Source organism: Ambystoma mexicanum, chromosome 4q (genome assembly GCF_040938575.1).
Source record: "Ambystoma mexicanum isolate Mex_15411 chromosome 4q, UKY_AmexF1_1, whole genome shotgun sequence".
Taxonomy (NCBI): Eukaryota; Metazoa; Chordata; class Amphibia; order Caudata; family Ambystomatidae; genus Ambystoma; species Ambystoma mexicanum.
This window is the reverse complement of record NC_090928.1, coordinates 897,878,281-897,890,593: the sequence shown is the minus strand read 5'-3', so window position 1 is coordinate 897,890,593 and position 12,313 is coordinate 897,878,281. Positions and strand designations below refer to the sequence as shown.

Here is a 12,313-nt window from a genome sequence, read left to right as displayed (position 1 = left end):
GCTGTGCATACTCTGATTTTTTTATGGCCATTGGTTTTATGGTTGGAGCTGGGGTCACTCACTATCATAAAATGCATAGGTTTGTGGATCGGGTCATTGGTGTGGGCCATGGCTCTGGGTAGGCCGGGTGGGGGGTAGAGGTCTGCTGATGGTTTGGCTCCGATGAATGGGCACTGCCAGGACCCTGGTGTTGTCTCGCAGCCTTGCAGGGCGCATTTCTCCCAGTGATACTAAGTAATTGTAACAGTGAAGGGACAAAGGGAAGCGTCTGTGAGAAGTGGCCGTGCAGGCTCATTCCATCTTAATTATCTGAGCCTAGTCGAGTTCTTCCATAGAGCTAAAGTTATGCTGCGCGGCCATGCAAGATTATGCATCTACCATGATTGCAAAATGGCGTTCCTTTCTATGCGCGCACTAGATCTATGAATCTATTGTTCATGCTATCTTATATCTGTGCCGAGTTTCTAAGCACAGTCCTTTCCCCCCTAGTACACTACACAGCTTTGTATGGGATTCACCTCACTTTAAAGCACCTAAGGGGAGTGGGATAGACTCATTTCCATCCCAACAGTATGTCTTTAGACTGGGGTTCCCGGACTGTCAACATCTGACTTAGGGTTGCATTCTCAGCTTTTTAAGTCTGGACTTCTACAGTCAATCCTTGCACAGCCTGCACAAGTTCTTGTAGGTGGTCCATAACTGCTGTTTTTGGCTGGCGTAATCTCTCACCTTTTGTGTCTGATGATCATTCCTTTTGTTTCTTTCTTGCTTCTTTGATCTTCCCTCTTAGCTGATCACTGAAGAGGTAGGGTCTTTCCTCACCTGTTGCCACTGCGTCAACATGAAGGGACAATGACGACCACAGAGGCAAACAGGAAGGAAGGATCCAAATGAAGAAAAACATTAAAGGCAGAAAAAACCTATGAAGGATCTTGTGGAATTCTGCCAGATGGAAGACCTGAGGAAAACCTTCAGGGAAGCAGTACCAGGATAAATGGCAAACAACGGATAAAAGGCACAGGGATTAAAAAGGAACAGACAATGACGGAGAGCAGAGGCCAGCAAAAAGTAAGGGTTGGAGCGAGGGAAGCTTGAGGCAGAAGAACATGCAAAGGAGGAGAAGAAAGGGAGCAAAACAGCGTCTTACCCAAAGGAAAACGAAGGGTTGCAACGTGAGGCATATCCAGCCTGAACGGGCTATACTGCAATCGAAAGAAGCGGGCACCATATTGGAAAAGACTTGACCGGTGAGAAACGTCCTGGTCTAGCGTAACAAAACATTAGAGCCGTAGATGCCAACCCCTCCATAATAACCATTGCAGCGTCATGACAGTAATGGCTCCATGCTATGCAGATGGTTTGCGGAAATACTTAAACTGGGACTCAGATGTGATCCTGCTGTTTGTATATGGAAAGAGATGTTTCCACAGTGTCTGTGTCTCTGAAGGTCTTCAGGATAAACCTGGGGAAAACCCCAAACTTACTGTTTCAATACTGTAGACTGTATTTTGCCTTCTTCAACTGGAGTGGTCAGTTTCCAAATAAACCTCAGACCACCCACTGTTGCAGTACTTGATGAATGAGGGCGGTTGTAGGAGGGTAGTCTCCACTATATCTATATCTTAACAGAGCATACTTCTCCCCTTCACATTTATGCTAGTGATGCAAGCACATTATGCCATAGATGTGCCCAAGAAAATGCTAATTGTTGTCATGTTTTGGTAATTTCCATCTGTATCCAATTTCTGCTCCCAGGATTTGGTTAAATTCACATCACTGGGGTTCCACTAAACTTGGACCCAGTGGAGTGCCTAGAGGGTGCATTGACCATCTCCCGGGGACACCTGCAGGCTTGTTTCTTTGGCTTTACTGTTGGCTGCAAGGCTTATCTTGATGACTTGGAATTACTTTGTCATAATGTCTTAAAGAGCCATCATTGATTTTAAGGAGGTATTTATGTATTATGGCTCTATCTTGATGATGATATATGTGGATTTGTTTGTTTGTTTATTAATTTGTAAGGCTCAGGATTGTTACAGAATTGTAAGGATTGTTAAGTATGTTTCCACCATGTGTCTCTAAATAATGTTTCTTTAAAAAAATCTTAAGATTCTAACCAATCAGGCTCAAGCGCCCCTCTTTCAAACTTCATGGGTAAGCACTCACAAATGACCTTGCACTATTTGGTATGTATATTCAAAGAAACATTGCTATGGCCAGTTTCCTATGCGAAGACTGTCCCTCTTGTTATTCTCTCATCTTTTCTTTTTGGAAAACACAGTCAGACTATTGAGATAACCCAGAATGGTATAGATGGGGATATTGCACTTGTGGACACCCAACATCTATATAAAAATGTGTTGAATTGCCACCAATCAAGCAGACTGCATACATTCAGTCAGACGAGGGTTCTCGCTAGTGAAAAAGGCGGGTACTTTGGATATTCTTATGGCGCCTAAGCCTCGTAATTGTGGGTGCACATGAGAATTGCCATCCCCTCAGGCCTATGAGGACCAAAACCCCCAAGGTAAGATAAGAAAGGAGTAAATCAGTTGCTTAAAACTCTTGAACGTACTGACGTTATAAACAGTAGCTAGCGCACATGCATTACATAAAATACTTGATAAAACTAGGAAAATGCCATTATATGGGCAATTGGAAGAATGTTTCACCGTTGTATTATTTTGGTGTTCCTTCCTCTCCTTTCATCTCTATAGGATGTGCTGGCAAACATGGTGATATGCTGCTCTAGACCCTTTTCTCCATTTACAGCACCAATCCTCCTTGCATGAATTGCTTAACAGTCAGAAAGGGCTGACAAAATGTTGGATGGCGAAGCTGGTAGAGATTCCAGTTTACATTAGCGATGTTGTCCTACAGTTTAGGCCACTGCCAGGTAGTTACTGAATGGTCTCAGGGAGTGTTTCACAGCTGTGTATTGGGACTATCTTCAAGTGCGTTACTAGATGGAGACTATTGCTTGAAATACAACCGTGGAAACTTGTTTTGTAAAACCATTTTCTACCATATCATTCCCTTAGCAATGATACTTTCTTGGATCATCTTTGAAAAATGTCTATGCTGCATACTGAGAGTCCTGAAAATAATTACCCGTTTCGGCAATGAACAACATTTACAGATAATGTACACATTATTTATTATAAAAAGTTGCCTTTGCATAATAGTTGATCATTATTATTTTTCAGTTTCCTTTAGGTCAGATTAAACTATGGGAAGGGAAAGTTGAAGAAGTTGATAGATCTTGTGATTCTGATGAAGACTATGAAGCCAGTGGACGCAGTTTATTATCAACACATCACACTATAGCTATTCATCCTCAAGAGCAAGGGCCAACCTACCTCCTCATTGGATCCAAACATGAAAAGGTAATTTTTCGATCTATAAAATGTCAATGAGCATAGTTGTGAAATTTTAAAATGTATTCTTTTGGAAATATGACCATGGTGTTCAAAATCCAGAACTCTACGTTGATGCAATCTCTGGGCTGGACTAAAGTTTTCTGTGTGCTCCCAGATTGCCACCCAGTGGCATATATGACTAGCCGTACAAGGTTACTTACAGGTGGTCAGGGCATCTTCGAGGCACCCACACCCGGCAAGGTTTAGGAAACCTCAGAGGAATATCACATTTGCATGACATCGGTAAACCAGTTTGGGAAAAGACAATCAATCATACGAAGGCCATTTGAAGGCCATTCATCAGAGGTAAACATTGGGAACTCCTATTTCACACCCTATGAAACCTGGACCATTGTCAACTAGTTACTTTTCCCACATTCAGCTGTGTAGAGTCTGACTGGAAGTATGCTGTTTAAGTCTTCTCATATGGTTGTATTTCAAACTAGGGTACCACATAGTGCTTTAGCAACAGTCAAATTGCTGCACATGTGTACTTCGGCCCTTGTTCTGTTGGTAGCGCATGAAGTGCTATTAAGCATGTGCTTAATAGTTCTACTGGTTCTATTTAGAATATGCTAATCCCTATACCAGTTCTGGATTTCTGGTTTACCCTGCTAGTCTAAGCAGGACCCGGATGTTGTTGCATGGTGTCTTACTGCGCCTGCAAGTTGAAAGATTGGAATCTTGTGAAAAGCAGCAGTTTGATTAGTATTTATTTTGCGAGAGTGTTGACAATTCATCAACGGACTGCTGTGTATTTGTGAATTAACTAATTTACGGCCGCACATTTCTAAAATACCCTCACCTGTGTTCACAAGGTGCTTAGATTTGGCTTCACTTGGCCATTGCATGCAAAAAGGGTGGTTGCATTATCTCCTAATACTGCATTAGGAGTCCCCAACATTCTTAATGCTGCTCCTTTGCTACTTTTGACAGATTGCCACTACTTCCATTAGGCTGGATATATACACTTGTTTATGAATTGTGTTAAACATGCACAATCATATCCGGAATAGAGATTTCTAATTTTTGCTGTTATCAAGGGTGTTCATATACTGCAATTCAAGAATCACAACCTGGATTTTTTACTTTGCGAATCCTACTCTTTTCAGAATTAGTATAGAAGTGTGTGACAGGACTGAGCCTGTCAGGGAAGGGAGGCTGAGAGGGGAGGCGTGAACACATCCCAACTTAGTTGGGAGGACCCCAGCATCTGAACCACCTAATTGTACCAGACATACCTGTGACCTTGGTACTCTATTGCTCCAGGCCTTGCAGCCAGGTTTTTGGCTAAGGTTCTTGCTGCTTTATTCCAGAGCCACAGGTTCCAATGCTGTTCATATCCAGCTAGAAACTGCAAGCCGAAATGCACAAGTCTCACCTCCTTGATGACCAGCAGATCACCAGCACGGACATGACCACGGAAACCCAACAATGCTCACTCAGGTAAACGTGGGGTGGGGGCTAATAGAGGTTCTTAAAGAATTTGGATATTAAGACTCAGCCGCTGGGGGAAAAGAAAGTAGCAGATAAGAGCAAGGACCAATGAGAAGAGGGAGGAAACAACCAAGGAGGAAGGCCCGTTGATAAAAGACGCACACGTCGAGAGAAGGATGGAGGATATTCCGATGATGTCAAAAGGAATGAAGTCAGACAGAGAGACCAGGGAGAGAACAGAAGTTGGAGCAGTGTGGGGAGGACATATTGGAAATTGTGGAATAGAGTGCAGGATGAAGTAGTGTGTGAAATAAAGTCATGCCAAGTTTGAGAGTGTGGAGTGGTTGTAGTGAGAGTGAGAGATAGACTGGGAGAAAGATGCTGAGGGTAGGAGATAGTGAGAGTAGAAGGGAGAAATTGGTCCAGATTGAGACAGTGGAATTGAGGCTGAATGAAAGAGGAGACAGGTGTAGAGGAAAGAGGTTGAAGAATAGGAGGGAGAGAAGGGAGCAATAAGGACAGTGAGAAACATTGGATGGGGAGAGGGAGGAAAAGAGTGGTTAAGGATGGAGAGGTAGGAGAGAGTGTGAGAGAGAGAGAGAGAGAGAGAAATGACAGGCAGAGGGTGAGAAACATCACAGGGAGTGAGCAGAGAAAGGTGAAGGACTGAAGAGAGAGGTAGTTGAGAGAAACAGAGAGAGAATATAGGCGGTTGAATAGGAGTAAATGAGGGCTGGGAAGAAGAAGTAGAAGAGAGAGGAGAGAAATGCAGGAGTAGGTCTGCAGCACCAAAAGGGAAGAATCTCATGGGTCTGGGATCTGCATCCTCTTATGAAGATCCACCCCAGTCATCATCGTAATCACAGTACCTGGCAGGATAGTGAACCATGACTGCCGCACCCAGTCAGGAGGAACACCCGGGTCAGGGACACACCCCCATAAAATTGGGAACTCATTTGAAATGAGAACTTTTGAAGTGCAGAGCAAGCCAGGGGAAGAGACATATTCCTCCCTGAAGATTGTGTATGAACTGTGAATTGTGAAAGTCTGAGAAGTGCTTGGGGAAGGGCGTCATTCCTCCCAGCCCTTGTGTACTGGAAAGCAAAGCGAACTCAGGATAAGGATACAACACCTCCTGCTGTCTTCCCAGAAGATTTAGCATTGTGAAACCATTCAAAAGAAGGCCTGCAGAAGGGAGTCATTCCCGGGCTCTGTGAGGACATTGAGAACCATATACCTGGAGATGTTAGGCATTTTCCAGGAACCCAATAGTGAAGTACAACAGTGCTCAAGAAGGAATAATGTTTAAGTTGGGAGGACTTTTTCTTTTGCATTGGAACTGAACCCTTAAGATGCTACAAGCTGGAACTTTGTTTCCTCAGAAAGGAACTGAGATCCGGAGAAGGGAGTCATTCCCAAAGGTGAACTTACCCTATGATTGGAACTGTGGCCATCATCCAGAAGAAGGGAGTCATTCTTCTGGACCAAGAAGACCCACTACCCTTTTTCTTATTATTTCTAAGTGTGAGGGATAGAAGTAGTTATTTTATCATGACCGTGGACTCTTTTTATTTACTTGGACATTCTGACTGACTCATTAGTTCTTTAATAGCGGCAGGGAGCTAGGTTTACTCTTTATTTTTGCCTGAATAAAAGTATTTGCCAATTGCTGTACCACTATTGTGTCACTCGTACTTCTGCACCCTTACAGCAGGTAGAGAAAAGCATGAGAGTGAAAAGTGAGCGAGAGAAAAGGCCACCTCATCCATTTGTATCTTGGGAGATCAGGGTAGCTGGTCATTAGGAATTCTGGGAGAGCATGAAGGAGAGAAGGCTGCTGCTTCTAGACCCTCACTGAGAGAGCAGTTTAGCAAAAGATAGGGATTACCTATTGCTATTCCCGACGTGGTACTCTTTGGGGAGTTGGGACTTCAGCGCTTGTTGGAGTGAGCTGTGATGAATCCGGTGGACTCATCATTGATTCCGTGGAGGTAGCCTCCTCCCATGTGGCCAGAGAACGGCAACCGCTACTTGATCCTGGCCCTGGGGGTGGTTGTATGAGAGAGGATTACATGGTAAGGGACAATTGCCAGGGAGAAGGGATGATTCCATTGGATGAGATGTAGTATTCCTCCCTTTTCTCTGACAGAGACCCTATGATACCTAAGGTCTTGAAGGCTTGTAGTCACCCCACAATTCCTCCTTATTGTGAAAATCAGAAAACCTTTCCTTTATGTCAATCTAGACAAAACTCCATGTATACTCCAAACATTCATAACACAGAGAAAACATCTTTTGTTTTTGACATTTCTTTATGTGAAAGTGTTAAACAACCTCATTGTAGAAATCCAATTACATCTATGGACTTTAACTCCCATAAAGCCTCAAGTACTAAGACGAAGAAAGGGAGGGAAAAGTTGATGCAGAGTAAACAAAGTCCAAAGACTAGTGTGCAGACTAGTTGTTTTGTTCGATCCAAAATGGCATCCCCAATATCAAAGGCAGTACGGGATAGAACCGTGAAGGCGAAGACGGTACATCCATGCAGAGGCTCGCAAACACATGTCACATCTACCAACATGGCATGAAAGAAGGAAAAGCACAGCAGGCTTACCTGAAAGACTGTGGGAGCACTGAGAAGCACAGAAGAGCTTCTGGAGGTACGGTCGTGTCTGGAAGCAGCGTTCTCCGGTCCAGGTCACAGGGGGAAGCTTGAATTGAACTCAGAGCTGCAGGAAATGCTGGGGAGACGTCTGCTGTATACAAAAAGAGGGGTCCTTCCTATAAGCTTACTATTCCTTTGCACGTTATTCAAATGCAATTTTATTTTCATATAAGGCTAGCTGGCAGCATATCATTTACTGTCATGTGCTGCCTGGCTGTGTACCAAAAATGCAGTTAAGCACTCAATATAGTTAGTTGGTGAAAGTCAGTTTATTACTGATTGCTGACCCACTTTTTTGAAAACATATTCATGTGTTAAAACATATACACTGTGAACAATGTGAACAATGTATGCTGTTGTGGCTCAGAACTGGATGTGACCTTCCAGAGATGGCTATTAGGTGGTGTTGTGGAATGTGTGACTGGGCTCCAATGGACTTTCCTACTTTCACGTTTCAGGTGAAAGGTTTTTATTTATATATATATATATACATATATATATATATATGCACTGGAAAAACCTTATTTGAAGGGACTTTAAGGTGCCAGTGAAGCTGAGCAAAACCCCTGAAATTCAGTATGTGTTGGAAGCTATACCACCTAAACTATGAATCGCCCATTGTGCAACCCATAATCACTCTGATGACATCACAAATGACAGCCCTGATGATATCACTGGAACTAGAGCACACTGATTTCATCGCATATGATGGCATCACTTAAGACCTCTTCAATTACATCACTGCTAACTCACAGTTATTGTGAAAACGTTGCATGCTCTATTTCAAGGCATATGGGCCATTCTAACACAGTTGCAAAATGTCATTTTTTACATGCTAGCTTGGTTAAATATATTTTGCCAGCAGTGTAAATAATGGTAGAATGAGTTCAGAAAGTTGCTAATGCTTGTGGAAATGTACAATTTCATGTACACTAGAACAGGGAATTGCAACATTTGGATCGCCAGATGTTTTTGATTGTGACTACCATCAGCCCTACCAAGAATAGTTGATGGTGATTGAAAATGGGGATCATAGTCTCAAACATCTGTCAAACATGCATGCCTTAGCCTTTGCCTTTTAATATGGTTCAGGGCCACCCCTTTTGTGGTTATACTGAAAGTAAGTTGGTTTTTTATATGAAGCAATAAAGGGATTTGGAGGAACTTTTCCTTCTCATTTATTTTACTAATCTTTTCCGGACTGTTACAAAGTCATCATTATAGTAGCCAGAATATCTACATTGCAAAGGGTACTGATTGAAGGACAGTCATAAAGACACTTGAGTATCTTTTCATGGTAAATACTCATTCTATGCCATCTGGTTCAGGTGTCTAAAAATACTATGGTTGTACATTGACATTATTTTTCATGGTTGTACATTGACAGTATTTTTCAATGGGAACTCCACACATTGAAAAATACACTTGCTTTTTTCTATTCACTATGTAGTGTTCTAGCTCTTATTTTCAGGTGAGATTTGCTGTATCAGTGATGTCATTGATGATGTCAAGGGTGACGTCATATGTGATGCAATCAGTGTGTTTTGAGCTGCACAGTAGTTGCTCAGTTAAAATGGTGTGGCATCCAACACCTTCCAACTTTCAGCAGTTTTGTTGCATTTCATCGGGCTCTTAAAATGACTTAAGCTAAAGCTTTTTTAATGAATTTCAAGGGTTTGGTATGCTATATCTCCAATCATCAGTAATTCTACAGTGTTTTCTCTTGATATGATAACTGATGTCTATGCGGAACCTAAGGGCATCCGCCCATCTACTCCCCTTTGGTCTTCCTCTCAGGTGGCTAGGGAAGGGCCATCGCTCTTGGATCCTTACCCTGGGAGTGGGTATGCGAGGTAGGATCACCGAGGTGGAGGGTCCATGGTGGGTGGGGGAAAGGTGCCTTTAGGTGAGACATGGTATCTCCTTTTCCTTGTCAGAATGCCCCCTTCCCTCCCTCTACCTTTGTAGGTTATCACTCTTCCCCGTTGTCATACACTCCAACTGTCCCATATGCATATCCCTTTAAGACATTGACGAAGAAGAGGCAACTAGGAGTAATACACACTACCTTCTGTGCACACCACTTTGGTACTTGGACGAGGAAGAGGACTGTAGAACACTACTATGACAGCCAGGCATGTCCCATTGACAGAAGTAATTATGGTCACGACTTGCACCGGCAACCAATTAATGGTTCACAGGTGCATATAAGGAAAGGCCAGAGAGAGACACAAGGGGATCCAGCTGGGCAGGAGAGCCCAGCAACCCAAGGTGGGGCAGACAGAAGGACGACTGGTGAAAAGAACGCTGATTACTGCATCAAAGTCATAAAGACGCTGAAGCCAGAGCGGACCACAAGAGGGACAAGAGCTCTGCAGAGCCCTATGCTGAGTGTCCCCCAATGGAAGTGAGGGATACAGAAGTCTCCAATACGCTGCCGACAGCTGCAAGAAAGCTTGGAGGGAGTGAGCGCTGCCTGCCATATCTCCCAGAGAGAGAGAGAAAGAGATTGAGAGGAGTGAACAAGAACCAGAGAGGAAAGCCAACGCACCCAGAGGAGTCCCTGCACACCAGTGAGTGACAGGGAGAAATCACTCAGGGCAGGGTGTTCCAAGGGCTTGGTGTGGGCAAAGAAAGATGCTGATCAAGTAAAAGTATGTAACAGATGGGTCAGGAGACTAAATGGGAAATATTGAAACCCAAACAAGTGGCAAAGTATTTACTGAGTTATTGAATACCAAACTAATGACAGAAATGTGCACTATATATGAAATCCCATCTGAGTGAAAGGAAAGTGATGTACATTTCCAAACGCATTAAAACCTAGTAAAAAGCCTTTTTGAACTGTGTGAAAGTGCAAATCAAGTCTAAGCTATTAATGAAAGCTTGAGAGGCGAATGAAAAGCATTTGAGGAACACTATGGGATGGTGTGAAAGCAGGGTAGTGATAAAGAGAAATACCACTAAGTGAAATGTGTAAAAGTCACGTGTTGGTAGAATCAAAGGACTGTCCAAGTGAAACCAAAGTGTATGGGAAAAGACATTGAGAATGACTGTGGTATAGTGTAGAAGCCAGGTGGTGACAAGGAGAAATACCACAAAGTGAATGTGTGAAAGGCGCATGTTTGCAGAGTCAAAAGACTATCAACGTAAAAATCAAAAGTGTATATGGACTAATGACACGGTTGCTGAAGGGTAACCTGTGTTGTCAACTGAAGTCCAAGGAAAGTCAATAAACATTACAAAGTGCCATGGGTTATCGGTTGCTTACTTGTGATGACTGTGTGGTCTGACAACTGCGCCTAGAACGAATAACCCCTACTTGGTGTGAACCAAGAAAAGTCAAGAGGCTGAAGCTGTTATGCCTAATAAATGTTCAAGTGACTAAAAGGAAGGCGAATAAAGAGAGCTAGTGAAAAGCCTAAAAGGTTATAAAAGAGATTTGCTAAGAAAGTTGAATTGACTATGAATTGAAAGTGAAGAGAGCTGTCTTCTCTGGGAAGGGAACCCTGGGACCTTTTTGTGTGGAACTGTGCTGAACTTGGGGAAGGGAACCATGAGGACATTTTGTGGAACTGTTTTGAACTTGGGGAAGGAAACTCTGAGGTATTTTTGTGAAACCGTTTTGAACTCGAGAAAGGGGACACTGAAAGCAGGCCAGGAGCTGGAAGAATCTCAGAACCTTATTTTCAACACTGTTTTTTGGGTTGCTGACATCTCTACACATTGTATAGCTTTAGTTGTGTGGGCAAGTATGGGTTTTGGACACAGACTCTTGAGTTGAACTTTATGACAAAGACTATCCTTAGTTTCATTAGGTAGGGAAACCCCACCTTAGCATAGGACAAGTTAGGCCTTGCTCCATCCTGCCATCTAAGAAATAAACCTTTGCATTTAGAAAAAGTTAATCTGTTGTCTGTGTCCGTCTTCATGATGCCGTCTCATATGGTGTCAGTGGTACGATGCGGCTCAACCGATACAAGTTGGGGAATCCTGAAATTTGAAAAACTAAGTACCATAGCAACAGAACACTCGGTAGCCACTTAGGGCTCTATTGGGTTTGATATTTGTTTTAACTGGTACGGGATTATTCCCCCATGTGCAAGAAGGCTGATGCCCACTGACTTGATCCTAAAGCCACCCCCTAAAACCTATTTTAGATTGGCTACCAAGTCAGGGCTCGCAGGGAGGTTTGGAATTGATACACTGGCTGGGGTTATAGACCCTGACTTTGGAGGTGATGTTAAAGTCTTGTTACAGAACCATGGGAAAGATCCCTTCCACATCCATCTGGGGGATAAAATTGTTCAAGTGGTGCTTGAGAGTGCATTGTCCCCTAGGATCAAAGAAGAGGCCGGGAAGGAGAGAACAGATAGGGTTAATCGAGCTTTCAGGGAGGCGGATGAGACACCTGGCAACTCTCCAGAACCTGAACCTAGAAAGATCAGAGAGGAAGAAAGTGAGACCCTTCCCGACCCAGCCTTTGCCCAAAGGAACAACCCATTGTTGGCTGAAGCCTTTTTACAGGTTACATCTGAACAAGAGGGGCATGAGAAGGGAGGATCTTTTTTCTTCTTAAAACATGGGGTTATGTTTAGGGGATATACCACTTCAGAAGGATTAGACAGAACCCAACTGGTTATCCCTAAAAGTCATAAACAAGTGGTACTAGAAATAGCTCACTCACATTTGACTGGAGGCCATTTCGGACAGACAAAGACACAGGCCCAAATTACTAATACGTTCTATTGGACAGGAATACATGCCGACATTAAAAATATTATCCAAGCCT

General features: G+C 43.2%; 1 protein-coding gene across 1 annotated transcript in view; it reads left to right on the top strand.

Moving 5' to 3' along the window:
- The window catches only part of PLEKHH2 (pleckstrin homology, MyTH4 and FERM domain containing H2), a 1,974,292-nt gene that overhangs the window by 1,146,727 nt on the left and 815,252 nt on the right, over window positions 1-12,313 (top strand). Inside the window, exon 16 of the mRNA XM_069608462.1 lies at window positions 3,207-3,386. Within this exon, the coding sequence (XP_069464563.1) occupies window positions 3,207-3,386 (180 nt within the window). The remainder of the gene's footprint in view (window positions 1-3,206; window positions 3,387-12,313) is intronic.